The 16,478-nt window shown below is 31.4% G+C and overlaps 1 protein-coding gene across 2 annotated transcripts; it reads left to right on the top strand.

The window, feature by feature from the left end:
- The first annotated feature begins 3,072 nt into the window (after positions 1-3,072).
- On the top strand, positions 3,073-16,091 carry LOC106066504 (ras-related protein Rab-5C-like). Of its 2 annotated transcripts, none has more exons than XM_013225562.2 (6): positions 3,073-3,309; positions 5,466-5,717; positions 6,040-6,191; positions 7,708-7,833; positions 9,710-9,803; positions 11,223-16,091. In XM_013225562.2, the coding sequence occupies exons 2-6, from the start codon at positions 5,549-5,551 to the stop codon at positions 11,315-11,317; spliced, it is 636 nt and encodes a 211-aa protein (XP_013081016.1). In that variant the 5' UTR covers positions 3,073-3,309; positions 5,466-5,548; the 3' UTR covers positions 11,318-16,091. The 2 variants fall into 2 exon arrangements, with proteins under 2 accessions (XP_013081016.1, XP_013081015.1); XM_013225561.2 differs by lacking the exon at positions 3,073-3,309 and adding an exon at positions 4,708-4,823.
- Positions 16,092-16,478: the final 387 nt, after the last annotated feature.

Genomic DNA, 16,478 nt, shown 5'->3' with positions numbered 1-16,478 from the left:
ACGGTTGGGGCACTACACAAGATCTGTTAACTTTTTTTCTCCATTCTTATCTCTCATTTGTCTTTGATATAATTTCATTCGGATGTTCTTTCTGAAAATATTGAAGCCTACCTGGGTGGACCACTGGTCGTGCGGTTTGCGCGCTGGACTGTCGTTTGGATTTATCGACGATCGAAGGTTCAAACCCTGCCTGCTCCCATCCCCCGTCGTCCTGCGGGAGGTTTGGACTAGGAAGTAAACTATCTTCAACTCTGAAGGATTATTCGAATTATGTAAAACATTTTACTTCGGGGGCCGATTTTGAGTTTGTGTGGAAACACAAACTGTCTTTTGTAACCTTGTTTATATTAGTTTCCTAATTAGCTTCTATGACAAAAAATAAAATATTGCTTAAAAAAAAAACAACAAAGTTTAAACGAAGCGTATTGTAGGCCTACCAATGAGTTTGGATCAGTCATGTAATTTAATTTGTAAAAGATCTATAAATCTGTGCGATAAATAGTATTACCAATTGTTTTTGTTTAGTGCTATTTCGTGCTTTTAGCTTTCTCAATACACTTTGATCTATCACTTATATGGACCAGTTGGGAAAATTGGGGAGGGGAGGGGGAGGGATATCTGTGTAGATTTTACTGTAATTGATTTTAAAAGCTTTGACGAAAAAAAATATATAAAAAGCTTATATTAAGTGTAATAGTATCAATTTGTTTGAATCAGTCATGTAAATCTATAGGCTACATAATCGACCTAGACATAATCTAATCTGTGCGATTATAAATATTGTTACCAATTATTTTTGTTGACCTTTTAGCTTTCTCAATGCGCTATGATGCTATCATTTGCCTGGGCCAGTTGTAAAAAGAGGGATGGAAAAGGGGGGTATCTTGGTGAATGTTTACATGATCGTTTTTTAAACACATAAACAATATTTACTCATGGCTTAGTCCTCAAAGGGGGACTATTTCAACTAATACCACCTTATCTTTCAAGTACTATTTCTTTCCCTTGTTCAAGATACCAAACAAATAAAAAATAATTACCAATATTTTATTAACTAATTGGTTAATTTTTTCTATCAATTCTTGTGTTGTCAGGTAAAATAAATAATTGAGCGAAATTTCAGCTAATCCGAGATTGGATGTGGGGGAAATAACGTGTACAAACTTTTGACCAGACAAACAGACAGAATGAGTTGATATAAGCTTTGTCAAAAATACTAGATTTATTTTTTAAACCAAGCTTAAAGAAAGAAAGCGTATCAAATGGGCTTGAAATTCTTTGAAGACCTTCTCAGATGGACGGATGGGCCCGGGGGACTTAGTTTTGGGCAGCCCCTTAAACTTAACACAATAAGGCTAAAGCGAGTGTGTAACGAATAATCTCCTAAACGTAAATACAAATGTGAAGCTAAATACAATGAATGGCATTGATGCCTACACGCTGAAGATATAATGTTTGGCGATCAGGATGATAAGTAGCGGAAATAGGAAGACGACCACAGATAGGTCTATCAATAGGAATCAGTGGCTCTTCCATGATCATAGTGGCTTGAGCCATAAAGTTCGAATTCAGACTCAAGCAATATAAAAAAAAATTGCTTTTAAAAATACAGCACAGAAATCTTATCACATATAGGCCTACCCCCACCCCCCTTTAATTGGTCCACACAAGTGGTTAGTTTCATGATTGGGCCATAGCGCACTGAGTGTGGCAAAATCATGAAAATTAGTGTAAAGAAAAAAAATACTTCCAATCGTACACATTTTTGAATGATATATTTATGTATTAAAATTTATTACATGATTGGTTCAAACATATTGATACAATTACACTTCATATAAGTTTGTTTGTTTTTTAAAGTATTTATAATTTATTTTACGTGTTTCATTTTGGTTATGCCTGCGTTGGATGTGGCAAAATATGTAGGTCACCGATAGCAAAGACAAACAGACACAAACACTCTTTTATTCCCCTGGCAATCAAATCATTAAATAAGAACAATCTGGTACAAACTTTGTCACATGTAAATTATGAGTGAGTCTGGTGTGAATGTACACTTTGGTTTCTTATAGTTATAATGTTTTTTGTTTGGTAATGCACAAATTGTAAGACAAATTTCCTTACGGATAATAAAGATTATTATTATTATTATTAGTATTATTATTAAAGACAAGCCTTATTATTATTTTTGGTCCACACTCTTCACAGTCACACATTGTACACAGTATATAGGTCTGTGCTCACAGCATTACTTTGAACTAGGAAGTAGTTATGAAACACAAACGGAAGTCCATGAGAAAAATAAACAAGGGGATGAACAACCCCCTAACACTATTTTATTAATCATTAATGGGTAAACATGCTAATGGCCAAGATCTAAAAAAGGAAACCTGTGCATGGAAGCATTAACTAGATCTATATAATAGATTTGGATTTTAAATATCAAATAAAAAAATATTAAATAGACTATTTCCTTTCCATTTTGAGAGTAGTTTCTGTAGGTCGAACGATAAAATAGGACTAATAGGTGAGTTAAAATTTAAAAAAATAGATATAATAAAATTTTAATTTATTTTAAAATTTAATATTTATTAATTTTATTAAATTTAAATATAATTGTAGAGATACTAAGAATCTAGTCATTATAAATCTAGATCTGAAGATTCTATATGAAGTATATGATTATATCTCTACTAGATATAAAAATGTTTGTAAAATGATTAAAAATGTTTTACATATTTCGGATGTTCCTTCAGACAGTTCAGAGTTGAAGATTTGAAGATAGTTTACTTCCTAGTAGCAGGACAACAGGGGATGGGAGCGGGCAGGGTTTGAACCCGGGACCATCGATAAATCCAAACGACAGTCCAATGTGCAAACCACACGACCATGCAGCCATGTGGCTGGTGAGACCTATGTGAGCTGAAATGTTCGGCTGCACACTGGGCAGGTTATTCCAGCTGGAGCTAGTGTCATTGGCCTTGCTTTTCTTCTCTGGCGTTTTTCTTCTGCCAGTGTTGTTCTCTTTTCCTCAGCAACATGTGCGCCAGTCTTCACAGCCCGACGCCATGATGCTCTGTCATGTGCCTCTGTCTCCCAGGTGGCTGGGTCTATGCAGAGAAGCTTTGAGGGTGTCCCGTTTTCTTTGACCGCCTTGCTAGCGCTTTCCTTTGCTTAGTTGGCCATACAAAAGTTTTTTAGGGATGCAGCAGTCTTCCATTCTGCAGACATGTCCTGCCCATTGCAGTCGAGACTACAGGATTGTGTGGATGCTTTGCAGACCCACTCTTTGAAGGACTTCAGTATCTGGTATTTTTCTAAATATAGATACTAAGAAATAAGATCTCTACTATCTATAGATGTAGTCTATATCTAGATCTAATAAAATCTAATTAAATTACACTTAGCTAATATTACTGGTAATTATTTAAATTTTATTATCTGGCAGAAAATTGTAACCAAGTCATTGTCATTAAGTCAATTGAGTCATTGATTATATATATATATATATATATATATAATATATATATAATATATAATATATATATATATATAATATATATATATATATAATATATAATATATATATATATATGATAAAGTTACTTTATATTATATAAAATTAACTCATACTCATAGATGACAAGATCTAGAGTCTGTAATAAAGTTATTATTATTATTATTATCTAGAATAATCTGGATTCTAGATTTATTTTTCTTAGTAAATGTTAGAATAATAGATTTAGATCTAGATTTAAGACTAATAAACTAGATTTAAGATTATGATTGCAGTATTCTAAGTTACTGACTAACAATAAAATGCTAGACTACATTATTGCATGAAAAACAGAGGATGTTATTATTTATAGTAACATCACTGTCCAATTTTAAAAGCAAGTTTATAAAACTATCTTCACCCTCATATCTACAACTGACTTTCCCCGTCATTCCAAAACCTTTTATTAATCAACCTCTCTCTGCATTTGCGAACAAACAGAAACCTTTTGCCCATTAAATCCCAACTCCTTTTATGGTTATGGAATCACTTCTGTTCCTAAAAAGCATGCTTGTTGCTAGAACCCATCGACAATTAACACCTAGACCTTGTTTTGGAGATGGTTGCAGAAACTAAAAATAAACTTAGTGCGACAACTGCTTTAATTTAAATGCTACGTGACAATAACTATATTTCATTAGTGATGGGAACTAAACTAAATGTAAAAAATTAAAAGACGTAGTTGGACTAAAAGTTAATCACCAATTTAAAAAAAATAGTTAAACTAAACTAAAAAAAAATAAACTCAAAACTTTTCATAATTTTTTGTTGTTGTGTGTGTGGTTTGTTATGTCTACACCTAGCTAATCTATTATGGCTTTAGGCATATATATATTATATATATATATATATATATTCTACATTGGTCATCCCACATACGCCTTTACAGTTGGTGGCCTTGTACATACACACTCACCATCTCATATGTTGTGATAGACCTATCTTTTAATAAATGATGTTTAACTTTAATTTATCAATCAGTATTAGAGTTTAAAACGATAAAGTAATAAAAATAAATTAATACGACCCTGAATATAATTAGTTTGTTATTTATCAACAAACAACAATTCCATAGTGGAGCAGGCTCTCTTTAAAAGTTTGCTCTGAGTTACTACCCTTGATACACAGCTGATACTGACAAATATCTTGTTTGCCTAAGTAGGCTGTAGTCATTCTGTTGGTGTGTGTATCAGTAACATGTTTACTTCTGTTACTAACAATGGTATCACCTGGCCTTTAGATTTGACTTAGAAGCTAATGAGTAAATGTAAGTTAAAAGCAACATTATTGTTAAAATGCTAGCCATACCATCAATGCTTATATTACCAGAACAATTTTTTTCAGCTAAACATCTTCCAATATTATTCTCATTTGTTAAAAGTGTCTTGCATTCTCTCTTTATTTTGTGTCTGCTAATTATGTTTTGTTCTGTTCTTTAGCCACTTGATTTGCCTGATTTTTTAACCTTGTTTCTATCTTGTAGTTTTATTTGCTCTATTTTCATATTTTGTTCTACTTTCTGTTCTATTTTGTAATTTATTTGCATCTGTTTTCATTAGCATGACTTTATTTTGTTCTGTGTTTCTAACTGGCAATTTTTTTTTATGAATGTTTTCTTGTTTGATTATTATATATGTCTTTGTTCTCTTATGGCTCTGAGTTTTAGTGGGTTTTTTTTTTTTCACATATTAATTAAAAATGTGTTTGTTTGTTTTTTATTAAACTGTAATTCCACAATCATTCTTATTTTTCTACATAACTTCCAAACAATGTAAAATATTAGCTTTTATTTATTTTACTTTTCTTTATAAAAAAAAAGCATGACCCTTTTATATAACTCAATTTACATTTAACTTTTACACCTAACTATTTGTTGTATATTTAACAATAGTATACTTATTGTTTCCAGGTTTGATTAAAGGATTGAATCAATACTTTATAGAGCCAGTGCCTTAACACAAACTTCCTCTGTGATATTTCCTTGTATGAAACATGAGTTCTGCCCGACGCAATACGGGCCCTCGCACTGCTCCTGTAGGTGGCCAGAGGGGGCATCAGGCTAAGCTTGTGCTCCTTGGTGACCAAGGTGTGGGGAAATCTAGTATAGCCTTGAGATTTGTCAGAGGCCAGTTTCCTGAGCACAGTGAAGCAACTGTAGGAGGTAAAAGACATTCTGTCACTTCATAATAACTATAAATATATTATGAGAAAGTAACATTTATCCATCTTATTATAACGGCTATGCATCAACACGCACTAAAGGTTGTGAAACCTGGTGAAGACTCTCAGCTTTTTACAAAGCTTATTATAAATATCAACTCACTCTCTCTGTCTGGTAAAAAAGTTAAGCTTATGCTCCATTTAATCATTAAAAAAACACTATTTCATTATTGAAGTGCTACTGGTTACTAAAAGAATAGTTATATATATTTACAACAGATTTTTATAAATACTTTAGTAACTAGAATCTGTACATCTCTTAGCTGCCTTCCTGACACAGACAATACAAACCCAAGGGCAAAGTCTCAAGCTAGATATTTGGGATACAGCTGGTCAAGAAAGATATCACAGTTTAGCACCAATGTACTACAGAGGAGCCCAGGCTGCAGTCGTTGTCTATGATATCAATAATGCAGTAAGTAACTTCAGCTCTTAATATTAAACCTGTTCTAGATACTGTGTATTGTCTCCACAATCATATGACTTACTCGGACTCAGGGGTACCTATAAATATATACAGCACACTGCTAGGATACACTAAAGAAACAATGCCATGAACTATATTTTTCTTGAGTTTAATCTTCAAACTCATATTGAGAAAATAAATAATCCTAAGTATAAATCTTAAATAGAGTAATTGAAATAAAACACAGTAAATATAATGTAATCCAATATTGAAGAAGCACATTAAATAGTAGACATGGAACAATGACTGATGACTAGCGAGTGACTGACTGACCCCTTGCCATAGCTAGTTTCACATTTATATAGTAGTGTATATAGAATTTTTTGGATAGTAACCGACACTGTTAGAATTTACTATCACCTTCCCATAGTACAATTATTTTTTTACCTTATATATAGGTTTTGTAACTCTATTGAGTCTAGCAAAAACGGCATACTTTAACCACACATCTCAATGTGACCTCATAATATTGAGTAATACTGGTCAGTCAATATTGTGTTTTGTCAAGTGTGACACTATACACACTTGTAACTAGCCCACTCTTTCTCTCTGGTTTACGCACTGAAGTGTGACAAGATGTAAATGCACACTACTAAATTTTCACCAGATTGGGAAACACAGACAGCCTCAAACATCCACATACAAAATAAGTTTTGGAATTACAGACAGCCTCAAACATCCACATACAAAGTAAGTTTTGGAAACACAGACAGCCTCCTCCAACATCCACATACAAAGAAAGTTTAAGTCCTTTGCCTTAACCTTATGTCTTATTCAATTTAAACTGGGAGATCATTACAAGTTTGTTTTCCAGACTATAGAAGTAACATAAACACTGGATAGCAGCATTAGATGAGCATGCATTTCAAAAACAAACAAATTGTCTGTTAGAGAAACAATAAAAGAAATCACTATGAAGATCAGCCCCCCAACTAAGGCACAAACTTGTTACCTCTGGCCAGTGAAGTGAACGTATAGACCTACTAGCCAGCTTCCAAAACAAATCTTTTTTTTACCTGGCCTTGCATTGATCATCGAGGGATCATGCTGTCACATAGACTGCCTAGAGCTTCTTGCTATGTCAATCTTGCAGTTGTGTGGTGCTTCTTGTGTCAGGGTTCTTGCCCTGGTTAATTTCTAAATTTTTTTCTTGGACTATTTGTACAAAAAATCATTATTTCTTTGTTTCATGTTTATGCCACTTTAAGCTATATTCCAGCTATCAGAAATGTTCTCTAGAATATAGATAATTCTTAGCTCTAGGCCTGATTAGATAATAAACATAATCTTAGCTTTAAAAGATGATGACACAAAATTATTATTAGCAATTAAAATGTAATCTAGTATAAATCTTTCCAGATAACTGAAATTCATGAAAGGTCCTTTGGCTTTAAAAAAAAATGAGACTGTTATTATTGTTGTGGTCATTAACTTTTTGTAATTAAAGAGTTTTTGTTTTTTACAGAACACATTTAATCGGGCTGTCACATGGGTGAAAGAATTGCGACAACAAGCCACAGGCAATATCATTATTGTTTTAGCTGGCAACAAAGCAGATCTTGCTGCAGAACACAGAGCTGTTGCCACAGAAGTAAAATAATCTCTTTTTTTTTTTTTTTTTTTTTTTTTTTTTTTTTTTTTGCCTTAAATTTTTCATCTTTGGAATATTTTAGGGATTTTATATGATGGGAATTTTCCGGCAGTTGTCGAATTCCGAAAATTTCTTCTGATCCGATTTTCTAGCTAAAAAATCAGAAATTTTCCTGACATTTTTTTTTTTAAATCAATTTTTTTTTCAATTTATTTTTTATGAAAAAAAAAAATCAGATTTTTATTATTTTTCCATTTTCGGAAGAATGCGAAATATATTTATGATTTGTTTTGAACATGTGCACATCCGTTCTTTTGACACAGTTAAAGTTCTATTTTTAAATAAATCTCGTGTTACCGTATTCTCTTATAAAAGTCTTGGTCTAGAGTCTAAACTAGAGTGGTTTGAATCAGTCTAGATAGGTATATTCTAGATAAGATATCTAGATTCTTTAATTTGAATACTTTTGATCTAGATCTAGAGCATCTAGACTTCAATGGCTGCTTGCCAGCTTTTGAAAAGTATTAGACTTAAGAGTATCGCTGCTATTACTACAATTCTAGATCTATTATTTTTTCACTGCTGTTACAATGGCCCCTAGATTTTTCTAATTTAAACCCTGCCTGCCGACTTCCATGAGTTCAAATGGGATTAGATTTAGACATCTAGATCTATTATAATAATAATAAGATCTAGATCTAGTAGACCTACCGGCCATCTGGATATATATATATATATAGAATATAATAGGCCTTCTTTACATGACTATAGTGAGTTACTGAGTATAAGCCTGATGGAATGTAGCTCTAATAATAATATATTGAATCTAGAGTCACTGGAGAGGTAGATCCAAGTTATTAGATATAAGTAGCTTAGATATAGATCTATAGTGAGAAATATATATATTAAAGTTTAAAAATTTTCTCTAACTAATAACTTATCCTTACTAAAGCTATAAAGGCCCAGTGTGGTAGAGATCCACTTATTCTAAACAACTTGTATCAGCATGAAAAAGAGTCACTTAAGGAAGCCTCAATATGCAGTTTTATTGCATAACATTTTCTTCCTCTAAGCATTGCTCCTCAACTGGTTGTTCTTGCTCGTTTGCCTAAGAACTCAGCTGAGATTCAGCAGCTTTCTCTCAATTGCTTTTCAATTTCAAAGCATTTTTGGTGGACTTCATGTGCAAAGCTTAGTAAACAGTTTCTCCTGTACAAAATTTAATAATTAGTGAAACAAACAGAAGTGTAGCTCATACTTTTGAAGTATTTCCAAAACTCAAGCATGTTTTGATTTTCAAAAGAGAGAAGTTGTTACAATATCTGTAAAGCAGTTATCTATTATAGAATGCTCAGACTGCAAAAAGCTTTCTCCTCCCATCTATATATACAAACAATAGTGCTATGCATGCATTTTGTGTGCAGTAATGCTCATGCAGTGTAAATGTTATGTAATACAACATTAATTAAAGAAAATATTAAATAAAATGATTCTACTTAGTTTTAAAAAATTCAGCAACATCTTTTTTTTTAATTCGCCGCGACAGGCCAGTTCAAAGGGGGGGAGGGGGGCGGCGCTTACAAAATTTCCTAAAATTTTTGCAAAGTCAGTTCCCATCACTGGTTATAGTAAATAGAGATCAAAGTAAAATGCTATAAAAGAACAAAAAATAAAAATCTTCAGCCTCCAGTATACTAAATATTTGTCCTTTTATTTGTTTTTTCATTTGTTGTTACTATACTTGTATTAGATTAGAAAGTTGGCAGCAGACATCTAGAGACTTCTACATGCCACTGTTTGTTGATATAAGTAACTATGAGTACGCCATAAAAATGTACTTTAGCAAATCAGTGTTATTTTATATCATACATTGCAGGAAGCCAGGGCATTTGCAGAAGAAAATGGACTGATTTTTGCTGAAGCTTCTGCCAGAACAGGTCTGGCTATCAATGAAATGTTTTTAATGATTGGTAAGTTGGCCATTAACTTTTGTTTTTTTGTTGAGTATTGTTAGGTGCTTCCTGGCTGTGTTTTATGCAGCTAAGTCAAATGGAGGTAAAACTCAAATAACAAAATCCAATACCACAGGCAAAAGGCCAACAAGAGAAGTTAGTCAATGCTGATAGCGAATGTAAAACAAGAAGTTTATAATAGCCAAAAGTAACCATCGAATGTCGTCAAGATAAACCTCCTTATGTTCATAAAAAGCTCGTCTCTCTACAGCCGTCAGGAGTAGTCTGTTTACGTTTCACTATTCTTCCTAAAATTTTATTATTGTTTTTACTAGTCGCGTCATTGTCTCTAAGTCAAAACATCCCTTATTTACGAAACAAATAACTAATTCCTTATTGTGCCATAACAGTATTGATCAAATGGTCTTCTGCTCTTTGGATGAGGACATACACATTTCTATTTAATTTTAAATGAGGTACTGTGATACTGCCTGTGGTGGGGACTGTTTACTTTAACAAGTATTTTCTCACTATCAGTGGTCGTTTTCTCAATAAAGAGGTGAAAGCCTTATTTTTTAGCTCACTTTTGTCAATTATTTTTACATTTAATTATTTTCTTGTCAAAGTATTATTGTGATACCTTTAGCATATAATACTGCCCTTGAATACCTGGCTAAATTTAGCTGCACTAATGACTACCTTTAATAAGAGTTAAATGGAATATAAGCCTCTTTGTCTTCCAACTAACAAATATGTTTATCAGAACTTGCAGCCATTATGAAGTTCTCAGATACATGCCAGCTAAACAGAAATATTAAACTACTAGAACACTTGTATTAAAGTTGGCAACTCCTTTATCTACATTAGGATATTAAAAGGCAAAACTAAACAATGAATAAGGATATTCTGGTGAATGCTAATCTGGATAGTATAAAGGCAATTCATGTTACAGCTGTTCTCAGTTGGACATCTAAATGCCAAAAGGAAATCTTTTTTAGTGAGTTAAAATAGGATATAAAAAAGAAACATGTATTTTGGGAAATATTTAAAGACTGGCTGAGGAGTCAGCTTACTCTCACTGGAAGACATAAGAACAGCCTTGCAGTAACTGACCTCCAAAAGCTGGAAAAGACTTAGAACGAGACCACAGCACATGCATCTCAGACCCAAAAGAAATATTCCTTCAAAAGACAGCCTGTACAAGTGATAGAAAAATCAATTCTCTCTAGACAATGGATTCATCTCCATCAGATGTGACAATATTTGTTAGAGTTGGGTCTACATCACCATATTAAATACTTTCTCAATGTTCACATTTAAAGACACTAAACCTACTATTTAATTCTTAATTATAAATAGCCTAGCTAATTAAATAGAAGCTACTTTATAAAATTGGCATTTCAGATTAATTTGGTTTTGACTTCTTATTAACTCTAGCACACAAGCTTTTGACGAAGTCTCCAGGAAATTTTAATCAAGGCGTTCGTTTGACAAATGAAGAGGAGACCAAGTCGTCAGGGTGTAAATGTTAGTTGTTACAGTATATAGGTGTGAGTGGATGAGTTTAAGTATGTGACCAATGACTAATGTTTACTTTTACTTTGGAGTGTAGAAAAAGAAAAGATGAAGACTTTTTTACAATAACTTATGAGCATTCAAAGAAAATGGCCAGTCGCCTATAAAGATGGATTTCTGAAGAATGGTCAAGGGCTTGTTGGGAAATAAGAAACCTTTGACTATGAAATTTGGTCAAACAAGTACTGAGTGTTAACAAACACATTATCTTAAGGGGAAAAAAATACTTATGCAATTCAAAAGCTTGTATACTTTTTTTCAAGCTGAACTAAATTGTTCAACTTTAAGGTAAAACTTGTTGGTTCAAACAGTTCTCTAAACTATTATTTTATCATGCAAGAAATTGACTCCACCATCTAGATGTTTCTAGTTCTGTAAATCAGCCTTTAAATCACAACATTCTTACTCTTTGTTAATTTTGCAGCACCTTTGTCACATCCCATATTAAATAGGTTTTTAGTCCACTTCTTATTTACCTTTTCATTTTCACAAAATTAGACATTTAAATAAATATTTAAGGAGCCTGATACTTGACTGATAAAATGATTACAACTCGTTCCATATGCTAGGACAAATTTGTGCAATGCTCCTTCTTTCCTAGTACTATTAGAGCATGAAATGGGTTGCCTGAGCCAGCCAGGAGGACCAATGACTAGGCAGAATTTGGTTAACATGCATGACTAGATTGACCTAGGGACACACGTAGGAGGTAATCATCTTCTTTTTTGAAGTAACGTATGTATTTTATAAGATAATATAAGATTGCTGTAATGTTTTTTTTCAAATCTACATATACATTTATATATCAATCATATCATGTCACAAGATCTATTGGTGATTGGGTTTATATTTTTAAATTAACTGTATATCCCTTAAGTTTTTCAATCTGCTTAAAAATAATAAATGCCATTTCTGATGCATGTACATTGCATTAATTGGTGTTAATATTAGAATGTGATATATATGTATATATATATATTTATTTACAGTTCAAACTGTTTTGAATATGACACAACCCTAGAAGAATATACCAAAAATAATGGTTAATTTTAACAATTATAAACTAAGTTTTTCATAGCTTTTATGCTCTCTTTTGCTGGCATCATGACGCCCTTAGAAGCTAATGCACTGCACTGCACCAGTCAGATTTGTTCAAACCTTCTCCCCCTGCTAACTGTTATTGAGAATAAGACTCAGGTTAAAAGAAAGGTTTCATTGAAACAATGTATTAAATAGATCAACTTACTTTTTAAATAGTAGGTTAGGAATACTCTCTAGTTTGATCCTCTTTAAAGTGTAAGTGTGCTGATGATGTCTTGGCATAAGCAACATACCGTATCAGAAAGAAGGGGGGGGGTAGATTTGTACACACCTGTTCTCACCTGTACATTCATCAACTAAATGGGTAACAGTCATAGCAGTAAACAGGGAAAAGTATTATTTGTATCTTAGGTTGGGTGGCCTAAACTTCAGACTTATTTCAAATTTAACAAGCACATTTGTTTTTGTTTTCTTTTTATTTACAATATTCAAAATGCTTCTTGTAATGAACTAGATTATACTAATATTATACTAAATAGCTTATATGTTTAAAAGCAGATAATTTAGTCTTGGTTGAATAATCAGACATTTTCAACACAACATGGCTGACTTAATTATTTGTTACCTCAAGACTAAATAATTTTAAAGTTTATTTGTATTCTTATAACGTTGTTAAAAGACAGTACAGAATTATAACAATTACACAATAAACGACTATGTGACAGTTGTGTAGTTGTAATATAATAAAGTTGCTCTATAGTTGGTACAGTGTAAAGTATTTGTGCATCAGTTAGGACTATCTGACACTCTGTAGTTGTGTAGTTTCTATGAGGAAAACTAGCATGCAGAAAATTAACTTCGAACTCGATAAAAAATTTAAACAGTGGCATCAGTCATCTTGTATTTGATTTTCATCTTTTTCCCATTAAAAATTTTTTTACCAGCCATGAAATTTTTGTTTTTGTATATAGGACAAAGTATTTGTCAATGTAACAAAAATAAAATCAAAATTTGTCCAAATATAGATGTCTTTTTTTTTTGTTACGTAATTCATTATTTTGATTTCTTTTGATTATTAGAAAAAATAATGTTCTTTAAAAATTTAATTCTTGTATTCTATTAATTAATAATTTCAAAATTTAATTCTTTGTGTCCATCAAGAATGACTTCTCTTGTGTTAATACTCATGTATGAATATATCTGTGTATAATATTTATAATGTATAATTTATTTTTTATGCAGGTCAATGACAATGGTCAGAAAACTTTTTTTATATTTCATTTAATCATAAAATGACCATAAATTACAATTTAAACTTCTTATTATTTATTATATTCTCCTTCCTACTGTTTTTCTTTTCAAATTTATTTTCATTATTACTACTTTTTTTTAAAAATTAATTTGGGTAAAACTTTAGACCACTTTTAGAGTAACCTCAAAATGGTGTGTAATTGAGTGTGTCATGCCATGTTAACACTGTTTCATGAATTGGATTAAGCCACGATCTTGTTTAATAAGGATTCTCATCATTTCAACTTCATGGTTGTTAGAATATTTTATTTATATCACTAAGTATTTTTAGGTTTATGTTTCTAGAGTAGTGGAGCTTTTTTTTTTTTTGTTTTTTTTAATTGGAAAAGGGTTTCATTCCTTAAAGAAGCACATAATTGACCCCCCATTGCTTTCATTTTGTGTGTGTCCAAAACCTGATTCCATCCTTGCCAATATTGGAATAATTTAATTTTTTTGGCCAGTTCTCACAGCAGTAATTTGTGGTCAAATGTTTTACTTACCTCATTAGGAAGCTTTTTTTTCTTTCTTTCTTTTTTTTTTTTTTTTATAAACAGGCAAATAATAATGTAATAATCATGGTTGTGTTGTTGAAGAAAAAGCTATTTAGTTTTTGAATTGAATCCCTGGGTCACAAGATACAAATTCATGAATATGGTCTAACATTGTATGGGAAATAATATAAAAAAAAATTGTGTCTTTGTGCTGGCCACACAATCCTGTTAAGAAACCTATGTGCTTCTGTGCCTCATTAGAAAGCTAAAACATTGATATTAACATCAAACATTTTAATGAGTACTCTACTTAGATAAATGTAATTCAACATCTACAAGAAAGCTGTTACTAATAAAGTTATTCAAGACTTCAACCTTATTCTATCTTAATACTGACAGCTGATTTTTTTGTTTGGTTTACGCATGTTTTAATGTAATGGAAAAAAATATTTTTTTAAATTGTATAAATTTTCAATGAAAGCTTTGTCAGTCATAGCAAACAATTATTTTGTAATGACTATTACTTTTTTTTTATTTGGTCATGCATTCATAAATACATGTATTAAAAAGACTTAAGCCTGCATCTGGAAAGGAAGCAAACTTGTAGTACTGGTGAAACTTGGAGGCAAGATTGTTTAGAAGAGAGAAATGATACTATTTTGATATGTTGCCAAAACAGCACATTATAAACATTGATAAATGGTGGATCTTCACTGTTCTCTGATGCAATGTTAAAAATCTTAACAACCCCAAAAAAAGTTTTGAAAGAAAGCATAAGGCCAGTATTTTGTTCAATGAAGCAGAGAAAATGTTTTCTTCAACTTAAGCATTGTTCTTTCACATCTTGACTTTTGACTGTAAATAAGAAAGGTGTTTTGGTTTTTAGATAAGATACATGAATTTATTGATCACCTTTAAGTTTCATTTCTGTTTTAAATTTAGTTCGGTATTGTTTAAAACCTAATAAATATCTTCCAACAAATGTCATTAATTGTTGAATCTTGTAATTCACTTTGATGGTCGCAGAACTCTCTTCTCTTCATGCTCTACTAGATAAGTTTGTCACAAGAAATATTGTATTTACGAGAGATTAATTTAATTTGCCTTTAATTTTTTTTTTCTGAAAGCCAAAAAGCTGTCACTTTGAGCACCACTTTGTAAGCTTGACGATCAAAGTAAATTTGATTTTTCTTTTTTAAAATCAACTTACGTTATGTATTTTCTCACAGTTTTGAGTTCACATTGTGTGCACAACTTGTTCTCAATAAAACTTAAATTTACATGATCATGCAGCCTTTTTTTTAAACCTTGACATGATGAAATTTTTAATTTTTTTTTTAGAATAAGGTTCAAAGGTTTATATAAAATCTAATGTTTTTGTAGGTCAGTATTTTCTCTGCTGCTTCCTTAAAAGTTTTTTTTCTGTCTTCCAAATACAATTCATTCAGTCTTGTTTACGTATTTAATAATCTGTCTTGTATACTCAATATTCAAGAATTCTGCAATAATTTTCCAGCATTTCTTTTTCAATAATTCATAACCATTGTGCTTGTTCAAACAAAGCTAAATTTTTATTCTGAGAACTTTTTACCGTACTTGGCAAATATTTTTTATTATCAGGTTGTAGTGTTCAGACCTTTCTTTCATCTAGGCTGTTAACTTATGTTTTTGTGAGTCATAATATTTGTAATAGCTTTTAAGTGTATAATTATAAATTACATTAAAAAGAAGTGGAAATTTTAAATGAAAACATGAACAAGTAGTTGTCTTTCTTTCTGTGATGTACTACAGTAATCAGTACATGTACTACATGTAATATTTTAGTCATCTTGTGTATATATTTTAAAATGTAAATAATTTTTTTTTTTATGCCAGTAATATCAATAAAGTCATTCACTGAAACCTGTATTGATTTTATTCTTTAATTGTAGTAATGATTTGACAAAACACTAAGAAAACTTTTCAGATCACAATTTGACCCAAGTGGTAGAGACAAGAAGCTGTCTTATTCCTTTTATTTGAACTTCCTTTGAATCAAAGCTATCAACAACTTCCTGACATTTTTTTTTTACAAAGCTCATTATTTTATCGTTTTTTATCCCACTTACTGGATTAAGTTGAAACTTTGCTAATCACATTGTTGATGACAACATGAGTCAAAGAAAAAATAAACAGTTAATCAATTAGTCATAATTAATTAATTTCATTTTAGATAGAGACCTTCTAAGCTTAGGGAAGATACGCCTTGTGTAGAGAATTAAGTCATTTGCTAAAATTTTAAAACTAAAATACT

Source organism: Biomphalaria glabrata, chromosome 16, assembly GCF_947242115.1.
Source record: "Biomphalaria glabrata chromosome 16, xgBioGlab47.1, whole genome shotgun sequence".
Classification (NCBI taxonomy): Eukaryota; Metazoa; Mollusca; class Gastropoda; family Planorbidae; genus Biomphalaria; species Biomphalaria glabrata.
Note: the sequence above shows the minus strand (reverse complement) of the source record. Positions and strands in the feature narration are given on the sequence as shown.

Excerpts from the sequence above, each read along its gene's own strand:
- LOC106066504 (XM_013225562.2), top strand. The coding sequence starts at position 5,549 with ATGAGTTCTGCCCGACGCAATACGGGCCCTCGCACTGCTCCTGTAGGT. Across the intron at positions 6,192-7,707 it reads TCTATGATATCAATAATGCA|AACACATTTAATCGGGCTGT; the intron begins GTAAGTAACTTC and ends TGTTTTTTACAG. Across the intron at positions 7,834-9,709 it reads ACAGAGCTGTTGCCACAGAA|GAAGCCAGGGCATTTGCAGA; the intron begins GTAAAATAATCT and ends CATACATTGCAG.